Below are 20578 nucleotides of genomic sequence, written 5' to 3'. Positions count from 1 at the left end.
GGGTGAACATGCTGCTTCTCTCGCCTTCAGAAGCTTATTGCTTGTAAGCCTGGTCTAAACCTGCAGCAGGCAGGAAGGGATGATACTTTTTATTGTTTTTTCCCCTTGGTTATGTGGAGGGATACTTGTGTAAGCTCCTGCTGAAAACAAGTTTGAGTTTTGGCAGAATTAGAGTCCACTCCACGTGTGCGGCTGGATACAATAACAGATGATCTCTCCTTGTTCCTTGTTCCCTACACGACGTACTCGCGTGGGAATTTCTGTCTCTGATGTGCTTAGGGTCGTGCCAGTCCCAATAGCGTGGAGCAAAAACAGGGTGGAAATGAACTTTGAAAATCAATTGTGAAAAGACCTGGGGCATATTTGGGGATGAGTCCAGTCGTCTTCCACCTCACACAGAAGTCTGTAGCCAGGTTGAAGAGAAAAAGAAGAAAGGCTGATGGTTGGTTGGTGAGGGGGCCAGGATAGGACATGGGGCAATGGTTTTAAACTAGAGCAGGGCAGGTTTAGGTTAGACATTAGGAAGAAGTTCTTTACACTGAGGGTGGTGAGACACTGGCCCAGGTTGCCCAGAGAGGTGGTGGAGGCCCCATCCCTGGAGACATTCAAGGCCAGGCTGGATGATGCTCTGAGCAACCTGATCTAGTTGAAGATGTCCCTGCTCACTGCAGGGGGGTTGGACTAGATGGCCTTTAAAGGTCCCTTCCAACCCAATGCATTCTATGATTCTATAATACCTTTGATCTGAGAACCTGAGTGTGCAGCTTTTTACTTCATGCTGTAGGAACCTGGGGTACGTAATGCTTACACAGGTGCTCCGGGAAACTAAAAATTGAGAGGTATGGAGATATTATGGTGTCAACAGCCATCTAGGCACTTGGAGAACAATTTAGGCTGCAAATGAGAAGCTGTTCATTTGTCTAGTTGGGGAAATTAATATTCTGTACACCTTATTCTGAAGGAGACGTTTAAAAAAAAAAAAAACTGAAAAAACCAACAGCTCTTACTTGGAACTGTCTGCAGAGATGGAGCCAGCTCCTTGTCTGCGTGCATGTCTGTGTACTGTTCTCTAGGGGAGAAAATGGTAATGACAAAGTGTATCTGGGATTTGTGCTCTAGAAACGCAGTGTCTGGAGCATGCCAGCGCTATTTGGAAGAAGTATGAGGTGATTTGGCAGCACCACGAGCTGGCCAGAGGTTTTTAAGACTGTTTCCTCCATCTTCTGCTGAGTAAAAAGTAAAGCTGGTCATACTACCCGTGCTGGGGAGGATGAGGACAGAAGCAAGGCATGAGACAGCTTGGCCTTGGTGTCTTCTGACCTTTGGGAAGCTTTCCTTGACAATCTTCTCTAAATGTGCATGCCTGGAGCTGTGTTGTGACTTGGAGGGTAAGCTGGCAGACACTGTGTTGTCTCTTGCATTTAGAAATCATGGTCTTGGCCTTCCACCCTGCTCCTGAGAACTTGGAGCTTCATTTTTTCTGATGTTTTATCCGTATTCCTATTTAAAGAAGATCCAGGCTGCAGTTGCCAGCAAGCTTAAAAACTCTGTCCTCCTAGAGCATGTTTCTAGCAGAAGCGGTCTTGACAAACTAGGTCTTGGGTCTGTTTCTCTTGGCTAAAGGAACTTGTCAATCCAGAAATAAAATAAGTAGACTTTATTTAACTTGCCGGCAGTTTATCTTGGAAGGGGGTCATCAAAGTTTTTGCTTTGTTATTTCCAGACTCTCGTTCATTCACACGTGCAGCCTTGGAAGCCAGAAGTCAAAACAAACATAACAAAAGTGAAAAGAAAGCTCAGAGTGCTTAAAATGTGATATACCCTGGTAGTAGGTATTTCTTGATTGGGTTCTTGAAAAGCAGCATCTTCAGTTTTGTGGAATTTTTTTATTATGGAAAATCACTACATTCTTATTTTTTTCTTATCTAAACCTCAGAGAAGCTGATTCTCTTCTCCTCCAAAACAAAAACGGCCCCCAATTCTTTTGAGTATGAAATTTTTTTACTGTTCTAGAAATGACCCTGCAAAATATGGACTGCAGGCATGAGCTCTAGACGTTCCTTGGAGAAAACTGAAGATGCGTCGTCTGCTCCCACAAATACTTCTGCAATTGTGAAAATTCATCATCAGGTCCCTCAGAACAACCTCAAATCCAAACTTTGAAGGGCTCACTCTTCAAGTTAGGTTGTCAGACATGAAAACCAGCCCACCACGCATGACTTGCCTTTTGTACCCTCTCCCCTTCTAGTTTTGTACGGTTGAGCCTTTCTGCAAATGGTACAAATGCAGATGCGTAGATGCTGGAGGGCCAACAGGGACAGAAAAAGCAAGCTTTGCCCAGAGAGCGACTGCCCAGGGTGGAAGAACTGTGTGAGGGAATTGGAATAAAGCTCAAGGATCAGAATTGTACTGACCAAGGCTTTTAAAAAGGATAAAATCGGGCAGGCTTTGTGAGAGGAGCTTATTCTGAGAGACCTTTGAGAGAAAGGCAAACAGTGTCAAGGCACCCCCAGTGTACTTGGGGAAAGGCTGCTTTTCCCCGTGGGGGAGCACTTCAAGTGCCAGCTCAAGGCGTAACTTTATTATGAGGATTCAAGTGTCTTTGTGGCTCAGATGCCCTAGTATTTTATCGTTCCCGTGTGCTCCAGATCTCATGCTGCAGGTTAATATTTTTTTTAATAAACCTGAGGTACATCACATCTTTGTGAACGGTTTCTGTACAGGATCCCCCAGTCCATCACAGGCTTTGGCAGCAGCAAGTACTGTAAAGCTCTGTTTCAGGAGGACTGGGTAGCTTGTGTTTCCCATCTGCGTAGTGGATTTTCCATTTCAATGAATAAAGGAGCAACTCCACTGGTACGCAAGGGTGCTTGATATACAGTCTCTGACTGGTACCAGGACAGATGCTAGGCAGTTTGTCAGCCTCCTCCTTCACCATGATGGACTTAAGGCATCTCCTAGGGAGGACTAGGCTGCCAGCTGAGACTTTCCTTTGCCAACTTGAGATCTCTTTTGCTTGCACTGGGGGCTTGCTGTAGGAACTGTTCTTCCTAGAGGGTACCCCTGATCCAGAGGAGACTGGTTCTGCCGAGCTTGCTGCTAAATCATTTGTGATCCTGGAGTCTGGCTCAGGCTGGTTTGTTTTGCCCTTAGCTTAGTCTTGTTGCCTTTCCTCCGGTGCTGCGTTCCCAGTTGGGCTGTGTCCTCTTGCAAGGCAAAATCATCGGTTCCTCCACAGTTCGCATTTCAGGGCATCTTCAAGTGGCTGTTGTCACTTGAAATGTCCTCGATAGCAAAGAAGTGACAAGAAGTCAGAAAAACAACGGGAGAGTGGCAGAGAGGCTGCTGCTAAAGACAATTCTCTAAATGCTGTATGTGCCTGACCGGTACTGAGAGGCAGCTCCTGATGTGTTGACTTGGCTGCCTGCAGGGCCATGTGTAGCCTACTTTCCCTGTGTCTGTCCTCAGAAATACTTCGATTGAAGAAAAGCTCACTTGTTAAGGTTTGCCATGGACCTGAGTGGTGGCTAGCAGTCTGGTCGTTGTCCTGCTTGGGGCAAGGGTGGAGACCCCCCCAAGGTGCTGGTCCATGTCATCACGGCTGCAGGCACAAACTTCCCTGCCGCGAGTTGTGCCTCTCCTGGTTGCCAGCATCATTACGCTGCACCTTGAGAGGTGACAGGGAAGTGAGTTGTGGATGTGGGTGGTGCACAGGAAGATGGATGTGGGCCTGAGGATGCAGTAGGTACCTCTCTTTCCAGAAGAAAGGGAAGAGAGGGGGAAGGTCCTACGGCAAGACCTTTGGTGTGACCCTCTGGGGTTTGCCAGCATCGCTGTACTAACGTTCGTTCCCTGCCACTGCAGCAGTGACAATTAGCTGCCTTCAGCAGAGCCCAGCATGGGTCCCGGTCATGAGATCTCAGTCCTGCAGAGATGCTGTGTTGCTTGTTGGCATCACTCAACTCCTTCCTTGCCAGCAAAGGGGCAACAGAATGAGACAGGTCCTGGAGAGGGAAATCATAAAATCCTAGAATGGTTTGGGTTGGAAGGGACCTTAAAGATCATCTAGTTCCAACCCCCTGCCATGCTGAACATGGGTGTTCTTTATTAACTTTGGCATGTTCTGCTACCATCCTGCCACGGGATGCAGCAGTTCTGTGTAAGGAGAAAAGACTGTTTCTGCCTAGGTGAGTTTGTATCAGGTTTGTGACAGGAGGAGAGTGTGTTTTGCACAGCCTTGTTCCTCCAGATATGCAGTCACCGAGGCAGTTCCTCCTCCTTTGTAAAGGCTGCTGCTTTGGAAATGATTTGAGGGATTTTCAAGCCAAAACGGGAGTGAAAACTTCCCCTAGTAGTCCGGGACTGAGTTAGTACAGACCTTTTGTTTCAATGTTAGCCCTAGCAAGCACACAAATAATGTGGCTGGAGCAACGTTCTGTCTCTTAGCCTTTTGGTGGAGTGGTCTTTCAGGTGTGTCTCCCTCTCCTTTGCTTACTGTGAAATTTCCTCATTGCTCCTGATTTTCTTCCACCAGGGAATCCTCTTGGTGTACGACATCACTAATCGCTGGTCCTTCGATGGGATAGACCGATGGATAAAGGAAATAGATGAGGTAAGTTGAATGGAAGAGCAGGTGCATTGGTCTATAGCAAAAATCTGGGAGGTACCAGCTGAGGTGCCACCTCTGCTATGGGGACAAGAATGACTCTGCTGTGGAGAGGAAACGATGGCAGTCCGCTAATAAGCAAAGCAAGGGGATAAGAGTGTGCCCTCCACCTCTGTATAAATCCAGAGTAGTAGGAAAGGCCAAGAAAGATAGGAAGGTTCCCTCCAAAGTGGACTGTGGAGGGGATAAATTAGTCTTCCTCATCCTGTAGTAGTAGTCCCTCAGTCAGAGCAGTTTCTGTTTCTTTGGCCTTCACTGCTCTTGCAGCTAAGCAGAATCCTGGGTGTAGGCTGCCTTTTCTGACGACAAGCCATGATTTCTCCACCTCTTTCCTTTCTTAAGCATGCCCCAGGTGTCCCTCGGATCCTGGTGGGAAACAGGCTTCACCTCGCCTTCAAGCGGCAGGTGCCCACAGAGCAGGCCCGGGCGTACGCAGAGAAGAACTGCATGACGTTTTTTGAGGTCAGCCCCCTGTGCAACTTCAACGTCATAGAGTCCTTCACGGAGTTGTCCCGTATCGTCCTTATGCGGCACGGCATGGAGAAGATCTGGAGACCCAACAGAGGTCAGTATTGAGGAAGATGCTCTGTGTGGGGAAGGCACGAGAGCTGTCTGGGCTGGAACGGAGGGGTAGGACTGTCTGCCTAGGTGGGAGGTGTGCTTATTAGTAACTGTGGGATCTGAAAGCACCTGACATGGAGAAATACCTCGGGTTGGACAAGTTGAAGCTGAGCCACAACGAGCTGCCTGTACAAGCACAGGAACCAGGCAGGGATGGGCAGCTCCAGAGGGCAGTTCAGCATGTCTGGGATCTGAATCGCTCCAGGGAATCCTACACCTCTCCACTTATTCTGGATGAGGCTAAGGGCAATTAAGCTCACTACTTGAAAGTACTTCAATCAAATGGCTGTCTGGGATGAATCCAAACCTGAGCACTTCTGTCCTTACCCTTGCCTGAGCCTGTGTCTCCTGTTCTGGAGGGACGTGGAAGCAGTGTAAGCTCAGGGAGCTACAAGGGACTAAATCACATCGCTGCTGTCGGCATGCAGCAAGGCTGGGGTATTCCATATATCCATGCATGCGTGCTGCAGTGTGGCAAACCATGAGCAGGCTCTACGTTGTGTCTCAGCCTGTTGTGTTTGAAGCAAAACAGTCTTAGGTCCCACATTGCTGGCTGGAGGTAGCAGTGTGCCCCACTGGCAGTCTGAGCAGTGGGACAGTTGCATTCCTGGGGTGACCTGCCTTCATGTGGATCCTCAGCCTCTGCTCACGAGGGAGGGAAGATCCTGTTTACCATCCACACTCGCCAAATTGTCTGCCTGGGATCCTGCCCCCAACCTGGCTGCCATGCCACTGTCCCCAGGTGCAGAGGGAGGGATGGCGAGCAGGAACTGGGCTGTGTTCACAGAGCTCTCCTGGGCCTCTTCCAGAGGCAGGACTTGTAACTGCTGGCTGCCTGCTTGGGAACAACAGCGTGGCTTTCACGGCAGGCCAGAGGTGAAAGCATGCCCTCGTGTGGCTGCTTGCTGGGAAGTCCCTTCCAAGGAGACTTCCCAAAGCCTGCTCACAGGATGTACACTGAGCTGGGAGGATGCTGGGAAGCCTAAAAGGGCCGAGTCTTCTTCAGGCTTGGTGGGATCTCCGTTGCTGCAGCCACTCTGCAGAGAGCTGGCCCCGTGGCTGCTGCTCCCCGAGCAGGTCCAAGTGAGACTGTCCTGCTCTGGGGCTTGCTGATCCTGTTGCCTCCTTCCCTGGACATGTCCTGGTTGCCAAATGCTGGCCTGAGAAGCCAAGTGTCTGGCAGGAACGTGAGCAAGGCGCTGCCAGCCCCGGGCACTGTGCGGAGAGGGAAGGTGGCAGTGTCGAAGCCCCGTGTTGACACCAAAGCTGGTGTCTGGCAAAGCACTAACCTCTAAGGCAGAGCTTACCTGGAGTTTCCCAAGCTTTTCTCCCAACTAGTCTGCTCCCTATTCAAGGTACCCATGCCATCGTTCCTAGCTTCTCTCCCCAGAGGAGCAGGAACTGCACAGCATAAGGAAGAGTTGTAGGGAGAAGGCAGCCCTTGAAATCTCTTGGCCCTTGACTGGTCTGGTTTTTTCTCCCCACAGTGTTCAGCTTACAGGACCTGTGCTGCCGAGCCATCGTTTCCTGCACCCCCGTCCACCTCATCGACAAGCTGCCGCTGCCTGTCACCATCAAGAGTCACCTGAAATCCTTCTCAATGGCCAACGGGATGAACGCGGTGATGATGCACGGCCGGTCGTACTCCTTGGCCAGCAGCGGGGGTGGGAGCAGCAGCAAAGGTAACAGCTTGAAGAGATCCAAATCAATTCGACCTCCCCAGAGCCCCCCACAGAACTGCTCACGCAACAACTGCAAGATCTCTTAGCAGGATGGACACGCCGTGGGCTTCTAACGTATACACACACACCCACCGATGTACAGCTTTTTGCACACTTAACCCTTTTTGACTGGATCCTTTCGGATGGGCCGCGGTCGCTTTTATTTTTTTTCCGATGGTGCGCGCAAGCGTTGGGAATGTGCTCACATTTTGGCTTGGCATACGACGCGTGGTGCTGGCTGAATCTCGCAGTGCTGGCAGGGAGGGGACTCTGCCAAGTGACCCTCCAAGAATGCTTTGGGCTTTGCCTCTCGGCCTGGGGTGGAGAATTCAGCAGCTGCCGGGTTGGGGAGGGGGGAAGGGGAAAAAAAGCTCATCCAGTCTGAATGGAGAAATGGATTTAATGGAAGATTGAGAGGCTTAAGGGAGTAGGCAAGGAGAGTCTGTGCTGCAACTTTAACTCTTAGACTCCTGAACAGATTGCTGGTGCAATAGTGATCGTTGGATGTAGAAAAAACAAGAAATGGGGACAGGGGGCTAATGACAGGTTTCACCGGGATGTTAACCTGCTGTTGCCAAAAACAAAGAAAACCAGGCAAGCGTTGGCCAATTGGGAAGAGGAAGGAAGCAGTCTGCTTGCCTTCTTCGTTTATTTATGTAAATATTATACATATATGTATATCACCTGTTTTTTAAGGTTTTTTTTAAGAAGCAGTCAGGGAAAATTTTATGCAGCCATGTAAATACAAGCACTGGATTAACTTTCCCAGTGCCAGCAAAGGGGGAGAAGTGAAGGGTTTTCCGATGAAAATATACAAATGCTTTAAGAGACTTTCGATCACCACCTGGGCTTGCGCTGGGTATTTTTTAAATACTACATATGCAGACAGAAAGAACAATTTGTGTGTAACGTACCCTGAGCTGCTTTATTCTGATCATTCCCTAAAACTTGTGAGTGCGGAAGGCGGGGTTGGACATGAGCAGGTCGGGCGCAGAGCGGAGAGGTCGGAGGCGCGGGGTTTGTTTTTGGCAGGGGGATGAAGAGGCAGCTCTAAGGCCAGACCGATGCCTTGCTGGCTTTGCACCTTCCGATCGGGGGCTGAGGAGCAGAGAGTGGAAGCGTCCCGCCTAAAGCAGAGGAAAAACACTGAATTTTACTGCAAAACCTTGGCTGTAGCTTCCGGGTCCCTCCATCCACGACACCACCCCGTGTGACAGTCCCTGAATCCTGGCTGCTTCTTGCTTTGCTTTTCCAAAGACGTTTTGCCTGAACTGGCCTTTCTGCAGCTCCTCCTGGATGAAAGTGGGGAAAGGACAGAAGCAGCAGCTTTTCCCACTGGAGCACGAAGGAGCAGGGACTGGGAAGGTGGAAGAGGTTTGTGTGGGAAGACAGCGATCGATCCCCAGGTCCCATCGTAGCGAAGGCGCTCAGCTCTTGTGGCAGCACCAGGAAAATCGGGAAAGCAAAGTGCTTTGCTCCGTAGGACCACTCCTGGGTTTGAGAGGGACACGTGTGCTCAGCAAGAGCCTGAGATGTGAACGTGCCATGGGCGAAGATCTTGTGTCAAGCAAGGGCCTGTGGTTCCCCGCCTTCATCCCGTGGCTGATCCGTGCTGGAAATTCACCTGGAAACTTAGAAATAATGCCTAGCCCTTATTGCAGAAGCTAAGCGTTGCTTGGCAGTGGGACTAAGCTATGTCAAGAGGTTCTCGTAGGTGGCCGGGACGTGTAGATTGTGAGTAGCGTGGTAGAAAGTGAACTGCTTTTCCTTATGCTGGGCTGGTCTTTCCTCCTCAGTGAGGAGCCCGGCCAGTACAGTGCTGCCATCTTCCTCCTGGTGTTAGCAGCTCCCCAAGGGCTTGCTCTTTTCCCCCCCGGCCCCAGAGCAGCTTGCTGCATTGCGTGGGCAGAATGAAGCCGCGGCAGCTCCCACGCAGCTGACGGACCCGCTTTGTTGAGGCAGCAGGCAGGGATACGTTCCCTCCCCAGGGGACATCGCCTTCCCCGTGCTTCGGAGCTGACCTGGGAAGTGAAGCAGCCTTCCCCCTTCCCGCTCCATGGAAGAAAATCCAAGCTGGGGGTAGGTCTCTTGGCTCGTCCCTAGCGTGCTTTATTGCCCGGCTCAAATGAATTAAACCCCGGGCAGATGGAGGGGGGGAGAAGAATCCTTTGTAGTGGTGGTTTGGCTCGAGAGCAAAGCTGCAGCCAAGCTCGGCGCGGTGGCACAGGGGCCGGGGGATTTGGAGAACCTGTCTGGAATGGCTGGCACCTGTTTCCCATCACTTAACACGCAGCAGAAGACAATCGCTGGCTCAGCAGGCTGGGGATATACGGCCAACAGGTGATGCGCCCCAGCACCCCGAAGGCCACTTCTCCTGGAAAACACCATTCCGGCACCATGAGGCCCCTCACTGGCTGCTCCCGGCCACCAGTGCGTGGGGCAGAGAAGAGGGATGGAGGTTTCCTTCCTGAAATCACAAAGCTGCTGCATGGCTAGAAAAATGTAATGTACCTCTGCTTGGTTTGGGTTTGCCACGTGCGACACCACCCCATGCCTTTTTCCCTGTGGTTGATTTTTTTTTTTTTTTTTATTCACCTTATAAAGTCTCAACAAAAATCCTGTCCCGAGTGAGGATGAAAGATTTACCTGGAGCGTATGCGCAGCAAAAAACTTTTTTTTTTTTTTTTTGGTTAATTTAAAAGGAAAAGATTCTTGCATCTGATGTCAACACTAGTCTCTAGCTGCTCTCCAACACTTGTACCATTCCTGAGTTGTGGTTTTGGTTTGGTTTTTTTTGGACTATTCTTTTATTTTGTATGCCTTTGTACAGTTTATGTTGTTCAACTGATTACATATGATTTTGTTTTGTATAAATTAAAGTATCTTTTTTTGTTTGTTTTGAACTACCAATTGAAAGGTGGAGAAGTTATGTCAGTTTTTGGGGGAGCTGGGAAGAGGTTGAAGGGAAAAGGTGGTAGTTTTGCCCAAACCTGGGGCGTTGGGGCTGCTTGTGGTGCAGGTATGCGTTGCCCCTTCCAGATCATCCATAAAAATAACTCATATTACATTTTATGGGGAATCCTAAAAGTCATGATTCCTGACTCAGGTGGTTTTCTTGCCCTTCTCTATAGATGCAGAAGCAAAATCTGTTCTTATTAAAGGCTTGATTCTGCTGATTTTGGGGTAGTGGATCTCTAAGAAAGTGCAGAGTAGTCTGTAACACATGGTTCGTGGTGTCGGTGGCTGTTGGAAGCCGGGCTCCCCAGGGGCTGGCGTGGGGCTGTGCACAGTCCCTGCTGCGTGGGGACAGGTTTCACAAGTACAGTCGAAGCCTTAAATCGCTTCTTTGGGTCCGGGCGATCCTGGGGGAGCAAGGAACGAGTGCTGTGGTGCTATTTCCCCCATCCTACCCAGACTGAAACAAGCTGGGATAAATGTCTGAAATGGAGAAGGTGCCGTAGGGGACTCAGAGCACTGGTGTCACCATCGGGGTATCGCTGGGGCTGGCGTTGGGAGCCAGGACCCCCTGGGAAGGGGGTTTGCTGCTGGGATGGGGGGAAGCTTCTCACCCCATCCTTTTCTCTCTGGCTCCCAGCCTGCCTCCCCTTGACCTCCCTTTTCCCCTGACTGCTCGCTTCCCTCGGATCAGATTTTCCACTTCGTACCAGACTGGCCACGCTTGTTTTAACAGCTTAAGTTGTAATTGCCGGGGCTGGGAGGGGGCAGGGGGGAAATGAGATAGTGTCTGCAGCCTGGAAAACCCTGGAGCTAAGGTGAAAGCCTGGTCAGGGAAGAGTCACGGAGGCTTTTTTTTTTTTTTCCTGTTTCAGGGGGGTTCTGGAAGTGTCTGTTCCCTCTTGCCAGCAGCGCCAAAACAAAGGCTGTGTGTGGTTTCAGGTGGGGCCAGAGCCCATTACGCTGGAGCAGCAGGAGCTGCCTTGGCTGCAGCTGTCTCGGGACCAGCAGGGCAAGAAAACACACAGCAGAGCCTAAGTGGTGGGGGAAAGGCTGGACAGAGCTTTACGGGTCCCTCTTCCCTGGAGAAAGAGGAGGGTGCAGGTTGTTCTGGGCTGGTTCGGATTTTTCCCAGTCGGGTGCGTTTCTCCCAACCCACCTTCCAGATTCGAGGGGATCTTGGGTTGGTCCCACCGTTCCCTGCGCGGTTGCATTGTGGAGGCTGTGAGGAAATGGTGACCTTCGTCTGACTGCACACGAGATGCTTGAAAGCGATGATGTGCCCACCCCTGGGTGCACTGGTGGGGCAGGAGCCCCCCGCCCTGGGTGCAGGCTGTTACCAGAGCAGGGACATGGCACCATCCCCATCCCTCCATGACGAGGTGCCAAGCTGCTTCCTGTGCTCCCTTGCCTTGAGGGGAGAAAATGAGCCATTAAACTCCTATCAGTGTCTGGGATCTTCGAAAACGACCCCAAAAGATCCCCATTTTGGGGTGCGGTGGGTGCTTGGTGGGTGGAGGCAAGCAGTTTGGGAGAGACTGAAGTTACAGCTGCTTTAAGCCTTTAGATGGTGCGAGTCTGTCGTGGGCTTGGTCCAGAGTGGGGGGAATCACTTTTTCTTTCATCTTCTGATGAAAAGGCTAGAAGATAGGCCAGGTAGGGGTCCGTAGGCCAGGGTGAGGGTCCCAACTTGTTGGGAGCTGCATTTCCAACCACACGGCATCCAGCATCCCTCCGCCTGGCCTCATGCTGCCGAGGCAAAGGATCCTGGCAGATGCTCGTCCTGGCCTCGCCACTTTTGGTCTCAGTGACACAGGGATGGGGCATCTCGGGCTCTGGTGTGAAAGAAATATGGGCCACCCCTCGGGGGCTCCTCCTCCAGCTCTGGAGAAGGGCCATTGGGGCAGGACTTGACCTAAACCCCAGCACCAGCATCTTCCCAGCCCATGTTGCTGTGACTGCATGGCCCCTAATGTGGGGATGGGCCGTGCAGTCCAAAGCTGGGCTCCTGGTTTTCTCTTCCCCCCCCTTCCCTTCCTGCTGCCCCAGCGCCCTCAGAGGGACCCTGGAGCACCTGAAAATGGCTCCGTGCCCTCAGGCTGCATCCTTGGCAATCAAGGCGCCATGGCAGCCTGCCCCCCTGCCTCCCAAGGTGGGTTTGGGGGTTGGGGATCTCCATGTGTAATGCTGCTGCAGGCAGCGGGGTGCTCAGCACCCAGTGTCTGGGGCAGGGCGGGGGGAGGGGGGAGCAGGACAGACAGGCAGGGTATGGCCCCCAGCAGCTTCTGGGCCATCCTGACACAATTCCCTGTTTGCAAAACATCTCACCAGCCTCCCCGCGAGTGTCGCAGGGCAGCGTAACCTCCCCTCTGTGTCCAGGGCCGGCCAGACCTTCAGGTGGCTGCTTGGCCATGAAGCTAGCGTCCCTGGGCACAGCCATGTCCCTGGTCGTGGCAAGCTGATGTCAGGCCTGGCTGGCCTTTGGGGGTTCAGCCCCCCGGGGAGCCCCAGCACAGAGCCACTGGCGGCACGGATGTTTGCTGGCCTCAGCGGCCACTCAGGCAGCAAAGTGGCGGCAGTTGCAGGTCGCAGCGCCGTGTCAGCGGCACCGGCGGGAGGTCAGCGTGCTGGGACACTGCCTCTGTGTCCTGCGTCTGCCAGCATGGCGGGTGTCAAGGGCCCCCCCCAAAAGTGCCTGGTCCAGTGCAATGGGGCTTGCTCCGGGAGCCACAGGCAGGGGGAGCATAGGACCATCACATGGGAAAAACACCTCTGCAGTGCGGGTGGGTTAGTTTTTTTTCCCCAAAAAAAATCAAGAAAAGGCGCCCTAATTTTTTTTTTGACCCCTCCACCGCCTGCCCCCGCCCCAGTTTGCAGCCCTGCATAGGGTAGCCTGGCGGTGCTGAGCCCCCTGGGGTGGGTTTGCTGCTCCCCCCTCAGCACTGAGGTGGGTGGGTCACAGCGCTCGCCGGTGCTAGAAGAGTTAATGCTCCCGAAATGCCATGAAATGTTCCTGTTGCAGGTCAGTCTCCAGCGGGGATTAGGGAAATCTGGCCCGGGAGCCAGGGCCGGCTCCTGCCAGCTCAGGGCCAGCTGCAGGACATGCTCAGGGAGGCAGCAGCAGGATTGAAGCCCAGGCACAGCGTGCCGGAGCAGTCCCGCCAGGGGCTGGCACGGCCAGGCACTGCTGTCCAGCTCAGAAAAATACATTCTGGCCATAAATCAGCGGGGAAGGAGGGCTGGGCGCTGCCGCCAGGCTGGTTGTGACCTGTCCGGCGGGCTGGGTGGGCACCCACTGTGCCAGGCGGGCCAGGGTCCCATGCTGGGTGTCACCAGGTAGCACCCGTGGGATGACGCAGGGACGAGCAGGGTGGATGTGGGCCAGTGCTGGCACCCTGGTCCCGGGCTGCCTTTGCCCGGTGGGTGGCAGGCAGCGAGGTGCGGGGTGAGGGGCTCCCAGGGCAGCCCCCAGCGTGGGCTCAGCATGTCTCCCCGCCGGTGGCCCTCTCTGAGTGGACAACAGGCTCTGGCTATTTTCTCATCCTGCAGGAATTCGGCTCCATGGGCCGGGCGGGTTTTTTTTGTGTCGTCGTCCCCCCCCTCCTCCTTTCACTCTCCCTCTTTGGAGACTTTCCGCATTCTGCCTTTGATCTCCCCCCCCCCCCCCGCCCCGGCCCCGTGTTTGCCCAGCCGATCGCTGGGCTTGCAGGGGTTAGAGGCTGAGGTCAGCGCCTTTCCCATTCCAAACACCCAGAAACATCAGTGGGAAGGGAGGGGATTCAGATTACAACCTTCCCGTCCTCCCCTTCCACCCCACTCGCCCCGCTCACCGCAGCTGGCGATGGACTGAGCCCCTTTCGCCCAGGACACCTCTGCCACCGTGTCCCCGGCACCCCAAGAGACGAGCAGCAGCGATGGATGGCAGTGATGGGCAGCATCTCAGGCAGGCCGGCAGGCACTGGGCGTTCTGAAGGGCAGAGCTTTGGTCCTCTTCCCCTCCTCCTCCTCTTTGTCCCCCCTGCCTGCCCGCCTTCTCCCTCATCCCCTCCATCCTGAATGTGATTTATCCCCAGCCCTCGCCAGCGAGCCAGGCCAGTGGCGTGGGCTGGCCAGATGCCTCTTCGTGGGAATTTCAGCCGGCCAGGCCGGGGCCGGCGAGTGGGCGGGGGGCAGCATGCCCCCCCGGGCATCCCGCTCCTCCTGCCTTTGCTGGCAGCAGCAGCGGCCGGGCTGAGCCTGCAGCCGGGCAGGGTGCGGCACCTGGGGGTCTGCCCCAACCAGCTGAACCCCAACCTGTGGGTGGACGCGCAGAGCACCTGTGAGCGGGAGTGCCAGGCTGACCAGGTGAGCGGGGGCTGCGGTGGGGGACGGCGGGGGGGGGAACATCCAGGTCCCTGAGGGAGATGCTTTGGGGTGCGGGTCCCACACCCGGTGCAGCTGGTTCAGTTGATGGGAGGCTCAGCCCAGCTGCAACTTCGCCCCCTGCTCCCTGGCCCCCTCCAGTGGGCAAAGAAACTGCTTGTTGCCCCCCATGTCCTCCCCCTTGGGCCATGCCCTAGGATGCTCCCACACAGCTGAGGGGCTGGGACAAGGGGAGTGGGTGTCCTGGGTCAGGGACCCCCATCGGGCAGTGGACGGCCTCCCCTGCCCCCTCCGTTTCCCTGGGGGCAGGAGCCCACCCACGGACCAGGCTGCACATCCCCGAGAGCCCCAGCTCCGGGCTCTGCAGCAGTGAGGAGGGGCACGGCCACCTCTACCTGGTTAGGGCTGCTCGGGCCCAGGGGGACTGACTCCTTTGCAGTTCATCTGTGTAATGAGTTCTGCCACCCCTCAGCCAGCAAAAGCTGAGAGGGTGAGAAGCCGTCTGCCAGGCTAGAAGGGGCCATCATCACTGCAGCGCGCCCCTAACGCTGCTGGGGGTGTTGAGGCGGGGCTGGGGCCGTTCTGGGGTGGTCTGGCTCTTACCTGGAGCCCAGCGATGCTGGGGGTGTACCTGCCCACCCGAAATCACAGGGCGGGGTGGGAACAGCACCCACGGCACGGCGCTGATCCCCACGTCATCCCCCCCGCAATTCCCTCTCCCCACTCCCCACCATGGCCAGGACTGTGAAGGCTTCGAGAAGTGCTGCACCAACGTGTGCGGGCTGCGGAGCTGCGTGGCCGCCCGCTTCGCCGATGGCAGTCTCCTGGCGCTGGCGCCGGCCGCCTCCTGCGAGAGCTTCGTGTGCGCGCAGCAGGGCTCCGACTGCGACATCTGGGACGGGCAGCCAGTCTGCAAGTGCAAGGACCGCTGCGAGAAGGAGCCCAACTTCACTTGCGCCTCTGACGGCCTCACCTACTACAACAAGTGCTACATGGACGCCGAGGCCTGCCTGCGTGGCACCCGCCTCACCACCGTCCCCTGCAAGCACATCTTCACCTGGCCCGACACCAGCCCCATGCCACAGGAGACAACGGCACACCCCACGCCAGGGGCCGGCCCCGAGGTGCCAGTGCCCCCCGCGCTCTACAGCAACCCCTTCCACCAGTCTGTGCGCGCTGGCGGCACCGTCAGCTTCCGCTGCGACGTCAGCGGGCGCCCGCGGCCGGACATCACCTGGGAGAAGCAGAGCGAGCGGGAGGAGAACTTCATCATGCGGCCAGACCAGATGTACGGCAACGTGGTTGTCACCAACATCGGCCAGCTGGTCATCTACAATGCCCGCCACGAGGACGCCGGCATCTACACCTGTACGGCCAGGAACGCCGCCGGGCTGCTCCGTGCCGACTTCCCGCTGTCGGTGGTGAGGCAGGAGCCTGGGGGGACCCCGCGGGCTGGCAGCCCCCAGCCCTTCCCCAGCACCGAGTGCCTGAAAGAGCCAGACCGGCGGCGGTGCGAGGCGCTGGAGGTGCGCTGGCACTTCGACGCCAAGCAGGGCTCCTGCCTCACGTTCCACTACGGGGGCTGCGGGGCCAACAGGAACCATTTCGAGACCTACGAGGAGTGCCGGGCTGCCTGCCTGGGCAGCTCCCGCCCCACCTGCCTGCTGCCCATGGTGCAGGGTCCCTGCCAGAACTGGGAGCCCCGCTGGGCCTACAACCACCTCCTGAAGCAGTGCCACTCCTTCGTCTACGGCGGCTGCGAGGGCAACACCAACAACTTTGAGAGCAAGGAGACCTGCGAGGACGTCTGCCCCTTCCCCAAGAGCCTGCAGTGCAAGGCTTGCCGCTTGAAGAGCAAGATGGTGCTGAGCCTCTGCCGCAGCGACTTCGCCATCGTGGGCCGGCTGATGGAGATCGTGGAGGACCAGGACTCCGGCATTGCCCGCTTCGCCCTCGAGGATGTCCTCAAGGACGAGAAGATGGGCCTCAAGTTCTTCAACATCAAGTACCTGGAGGTGACCTTGACCGACATGGACTGGAGCTGCCCCTGCCCCAACATGACGGCGGAGGACGGGCCGCTCATCATCATGGGCGAGGTGCACGATGGCATGGCCACGCTGGACCCCAGCAGCTATGTGCGGGCAGCCAACGACAAGCGGGTGAAGAAGATCTACGAGCTGATGGAGAAGAAAACCTGTGACCTCCTGAACCGCTTCCAGGACTAGGGGAAGAGCCGGGACGTGCCGATGGGGCGGGGGGGCACAAACCCACGATGGGCAGCCCCCGCACCAGTGCTTGTATCTAGCGGTTACCACCGTCAGGTAGTTCCCCCCCCAGCCCCACACCGAGCCCCAGCCCAGCTCCCACCTCCCCTGTAATTTATCTGCCACATGCCCCGCCCCCCCCCCCCCCCCCGAGAACGAGCCCCCAGCCTGGTCAGCAGCAATAAAGGACTGGGTTGGGTTGCAGAGGGGTGGGAGCTCTGCCAGGACACACCCTCCCCCCCCCCCCCCCCTAAAAACCTTCCCACCCCTGGGTGCTCCTGGTGCGCAATCTGACTCCCCACTGATGCTGCAGGGGTCAAAAGGGAATACCCCGCCCCCCCCCTCCCCCCCCAGTGTCAGTGCTGAAAGCATCAGGGAGCTGCTTGGGCGGGGGGGAAGGCCCCGGAGTTTATTGGGGGCAGCAGCACAGTCCTGGGGGTGAAAAAGGGGAATGGGTCCCCCCCACCTTTGGCACAGCATCCTCCGGGGAAACAGGGACTAAGCAAGGAATGTCCCCCATGCCCAGGGGTGCTGTGCCCCATCCCCCCAGCCTGTGGTAGCTGTGGTGGCTCCTCTGGGCCAGGCTGGGGCACCCCATCGCAAAGGGAGCCCCGAAGGGGCTGGGGGAGACGCCCCCCCCCCCCTCGCCAAGCCCAGCCCCCCTCAAGGGGTGGGGGGTGGCCATGCCGGGAGGTGCCGTCGGGGCAGGTTACTGCTTGCGGAAGATGAGACTCTTGTTGTTGGCTGGCATGTCCACCTGGAAGCACAGAGAGAGGGGTCAAGGGGGGTCCCCACCGGTGTGGGGACTGTCGTCGTCGTCCTCCCTGCCAGACTCCCAGCACCCACCATCCTCTCCAGGTGCAGCCCGTTGGCCTCGGCCAGCTGCCGCAGCAGCGCTGTGTCCCGAAGGCCCCAGGCAGGATTTCTGTGGGGAGGAAGGCGAAGGTCAGAGGGACAGACATCTTGCCCTCCTGCTCCCCGAAGTGTCCCCACCTCCTGGGGGTGCCCCCAGGTCGGGGGGAGGCTCCTCCCAGGAGCCACTTTAGGTCTCGTCTTGAAGGATGATGCTGGGAGGGAGCTCCCGGTGGCTGTGGCACCAGGCCACCAGCAGCCCTGGGCCCCCGGCCTCCCCCTCCTACCTCTGCCTCAGGCTGTGGTCAAAGTCCACGTTGCTCTGGGGGCTGATCTGGCCATCCACGGCATAGGGCTGCGGGGACAGGAAGATGGAGCTGCGGGCACCAGCCATCGTGTGTGTCCCCCAAACACACACACCCACCCCACCCCCTTCCCAGCCCACAGGCTGCTGCCCCCACCAAGCACAGAAGCCGAGCGAGAAGGGGCAAGGCCCTGAGAGGGACCACCGGTCCTGTCACCCACCGCAGGCCCCTCCCGTCTTGGGAGTGAACAGCCAAAGCCACCCCATGAGGTCTCAGTGTGTTCCCTGAAACGCTGAGATCCCCAAACCTGAGCCCCCCCACCTTTTCCAATCCCCCCCCCCGCCAAGCCGTGCCTGGAGCTGCCCTCCCCTCTGCCCCCCCCAGCATACCCAGGGACACCCCCGACCTGGCAGGATGCCAAGCAGCACCCACCCCGTAGGTGAAGAGCACTCCTCCGGGCTTCAGCAGCACCCCAGCACCCTTGAACAGCCCCTGGGGAAAAAGAGAGGTGGGGGGCAGGTCAGAGGGCTGGGGACACCGACTCCCCCCCGGCAGCCCCCTCCGCAGCCCTGGGACCCCCAGGCCAGGGAGCAGGGACGTGGCAGGGGGCTGGCGTGGCTCCAGCCCTGTCCCCACTCACCTCGGTGCACCGCAGCTCCGCGATGTGCATCATGTTGATGCTGACGAGGAGGTCGAGGGTGGCAGGCTGGGTGTCCCCCCACGTCTCCCAGCCCTGCGAGACGTCCAGCAGGACCGGGGGCAGCATGTTGGGTACCTGCATGGCCTCCGCATAGGCAGCAATGCTGTGGGCACCAAACCCCACGTCGTCCCCAGCTGGGGCATTGTTTTCCCCCCCAGCACTCGCTGCAGGCAGACCTGAAACCTGCCCATCCTGGCTGCCAGCAGCAAATCCCAGGTGGAGTCTCTGATGTCTAATATAAGGTTGTGCTTGCAACACACAGCCGGTAGGGGGGGCTCAGCACAGGGCAAGGGGTCTGGTATCGCCGAGCTTTGCAACAGGGTGACGGGGGTGCTGGGGGCAGCCGGGCAACCCCCTGCAGCTGGATTGAGAGACCCCAGTGCCTCAAAAAACCCAATTCCCCGTTGCCTCTCAGCAGAGCCGCCAGAGCACACTGCCCTCCCAGCTGCCTGCACCCACGTGCTCAGGCTGCCTGCGCGCTGCCTGCACCCTGCCTGCACTTACCCCCGGGCTGCCTGCAGCTCTGCCTGCACCCATGTGCCCAGGCTGCCTGTATGCTGCCTGCGTGCTGCCTGCACCCACGCCCCCGGGCTGCCTGCACACTGCCGGTACCGCTGCACCGCTCCCCTGTGATTTTGTGGCACTTTATACCCTTTCCGGCACATTCGCCAGCCAGGGCTCAGTTCTGGACACATCGGAGCAGGGAACTGCAGTTTCCCAGCCTGAGGATTATTTTTAACCAGGGCCGGGTGCTGCTGCTGGAGAGGTGACGGGTGGGAAGAACACCAGCTGCACCCCCCCACACCCTTGACAGACGCCCATTTCGGCTCCTCCCCACTGGCTTTTTTTTTTTTTTCGGGCGGGGGGGGGGACTTCCTCCCCATGCTGCAGAGCCAGGGTTTATTTTTGTTTCCTGAATGGAAACCGAGCCCTCTCAGCCCGGTGCTGCAATGCCTGGATGGGCTTTTGGCTGCGGCCGGACGCACGCACGCTGGCGCAGGGCAAATAAACACGGCGTGACGGCAGGAGCAGGGTGCCAGCCAGCCACCGCGTGTGGGGGAGCCACCGGGGTGTCCCAGTGGGGTGGGTGGTGTCAGGCCCGGCATCACCGCGGAGCATCGCGGTGGATAAGGGGAGGGCGATCACCGGGCATGGTTGGGCGCTTTGCGGGCAGGAATCGCTCCGTAGCGGGGTGGGCTGGTGGAGAGATGAATATTGGGGCTTTTCTGGGAAAAAAATAAAGTTGTGAGCTGGGGAGCCAGGGCTGTTTGGGAGTTGGATACTGGGGCTTTCCTGGGGGAAAAAAAAAAAAAATAAAGCATCGACTTGGGGAGCCTGGGGTCATCTGAGAGTTGAATATTGAGTCTTTTCTAGAATAAAAATAAAAGCACCGAGGTGTGGAGCCTGGGCCATCCGAGAGATTGATATTGGGGTTTTCCTGGAAAAAAAAAACAAAGAATCCAGCTGGGGTGCTGGGGCCATCTGAGAGTTGGATAGTGGGTATTCCCTGGTTAAAAATAAGCATGGAGGTTGGGAGCCCGGGCTGCCTGAGAGTTCGATATTGGATTTTTCCCTGGAATAAAACACAGCACCGGCTGGGGAGCCTGGGCTGCCTGAGAGATCGATATTGGGGTTTTCCTGCAAAAAAAAAAAAAAAAGAATCCAGCTAGGGCGCCTCGGCCATCTGTTGAATATTGGGTCTTTCCTGGTTAAGAATAAGAACCGGGGTGGGAGCCCGTGCCGTGGGTCCGTGGGGGCTGCAGGCTGTGCCCCCCCAAGGACACCCCCCCCACCGCGCTCCCCGCTCACCTGCGCAGCGCCTGGGGGTCGATGTCGGAGGGCTGCCAGCGGGTCTGGGGCAGCGCCCGGGCGAAGTGAGCGGCGTGCAGCCCCGCGCCCGCCCCCACCTCCAGCACCCGCACCGCACCGGGCCCCGCGTACTCCCGCAGCACCGCCAGGATGGGGCCCTTGTTGCGCTCCGCCGCCGCCGGTGCCTGCATGGCGGGGGAACGGGCGGCGGGACTACAAGTCCCAGCCGTCCCCACGGGGACCCGCCCCCACGCGCCGCAGGTGGCACCTCCCACGGGGGTCACGGGGAAAAGGAAAAAAAAAAAACACACAGTAAAAGATTT

At 56.9% G+C, this 20578-nt stretch overlaps 3 protein-coding genes across 3 annotated transcripts in view; 2 read left to right on the top strand and 1 right to left on the bottom strand.

Moving 5' to 3' along the window:
• The window catches only part of RAB40C (RAB40C, member RAS oncogene family), a 39759-nt gene extending 29838 nt beyond the window's left edge, over window positions 1-9921 (top strand). Inside the window, exons 5-7 of the mRNA XM_074598145.1 lie at window positions 4535-4612; window positions 5009-5231; window positions 6775-9921. Coding sequence (XP_074454246.1) covers window positions 4535-4612; window positions 5009-5231; window positions 6775-7055 — 582 coding nt within the window. The 3' untranslated portion in view covers window positions 7056-9921. The remainder of the gene's footprint in view (window positions 1-4534; window positions 4613-5008; window positions 5232-6774) is intronic.
• A 3960-nt stretch (window positions 9922-13881) lies between these two features.
• Window positions 13882-16550, top strand: WFIKKN1 (WAP, follistatin/kazal, immunoglobulin, kunitz and netrin domain containing 1). The gene is made up of 3 exons (XM_074598718.1): window positions 13882-13941; window positions 14035-14307; window positions 15066-16550. Exons 1-3 carry the CDS (start codon window positions 13882-13884, stop codon window positions 16548-16550), a joined length of 1818 nt encoding a protein of 605 aa, XP_074454819.1.
• Window positions 16551-16969: 419 nt separating this feature from the next.
• Window positions 16970-20573, bottom strand: METTL26 (methyltransferase like 26). Its single transcript, XM_074598455.1, has 6 exons — window positions 20256-20573; window positions 18387-18549; window positions 18179-18238; window positions 17729-17796; window positions 17436-17514; window positions 16970-17346 (listed from the first exon to the last, which is right to left on the bottom strand). Exons 1-6 carry the CDS (start codon window positions 20444-20446, stop codon window positions 17299-17301), a joined length of 609 nt encoding a protein of 202 aa, XP_074454556.1. The 5' UTR covers window positions 20447-20573; the 3' UTR covers window positions 16970-17298.
• Window positions 20574-20578: the final 5 nt, after the last annotated feature.

This window comes from Larus michahellis, chromosome 8 (genome assembly GCF_964199755.1).
Source record: "Larus michahellis chromosome 8, bLarMic1.1, whole genome shotgun sequence".
Taxonomy (NCBI): Eukaryota; Metazoa; Chordata; class Aves; order Charadriiformes; family Laridae; genus Larus; species Larus michahellis.
This window is presented reverse-complemented; position numbering and strand designations above follow the sequence as displayed.

Coding starts and splice junctions, on each gene's coding strand:
- WFIKKN1 (XM_074598718.1), top strand. CDS start 13,882: ATGGCAGTGATGGGCAGCATCTCAGGCAGGCCGGCAGGCACTGGGCGT. Junction 13,942..14,034: donor CTGGGCGTTCTGAAGGGCAG/AGCTTTGGTCCT, acceptor TGATTTATCCCC/AGCCCTCGCCAGCGAGCCAG. Junction 14,308..15,065: donor GGGAGTGCCAGGCTGACCAG/GTGAGCGGGGGC, acceptor CACCATGGCCAG/GACTGTGAAGGCTTCGAGAA.
- METTL26 (XM_074598455.1), bottom strand. CDS start 20,446: ATGCAGGCACCGGCGGCGGCGGAGCGCAACAAGGGCCCCATCCTGGCG. Junction 18,239..18,386: donor CGGAGCTGCGGTGCACCGAG/GTGAGTGGGGAC, acceptor CTTTTTCCCCAG/GGGCTGTTCAAGGGTGCTGG. Junction 17,797..18,178: donor GAGTGCTCTTCACCTACGGG/GTGGGTGCTGCT, acceptor CTGTCCCCGCAG/CCCTATGCCGTGGATGGCCA.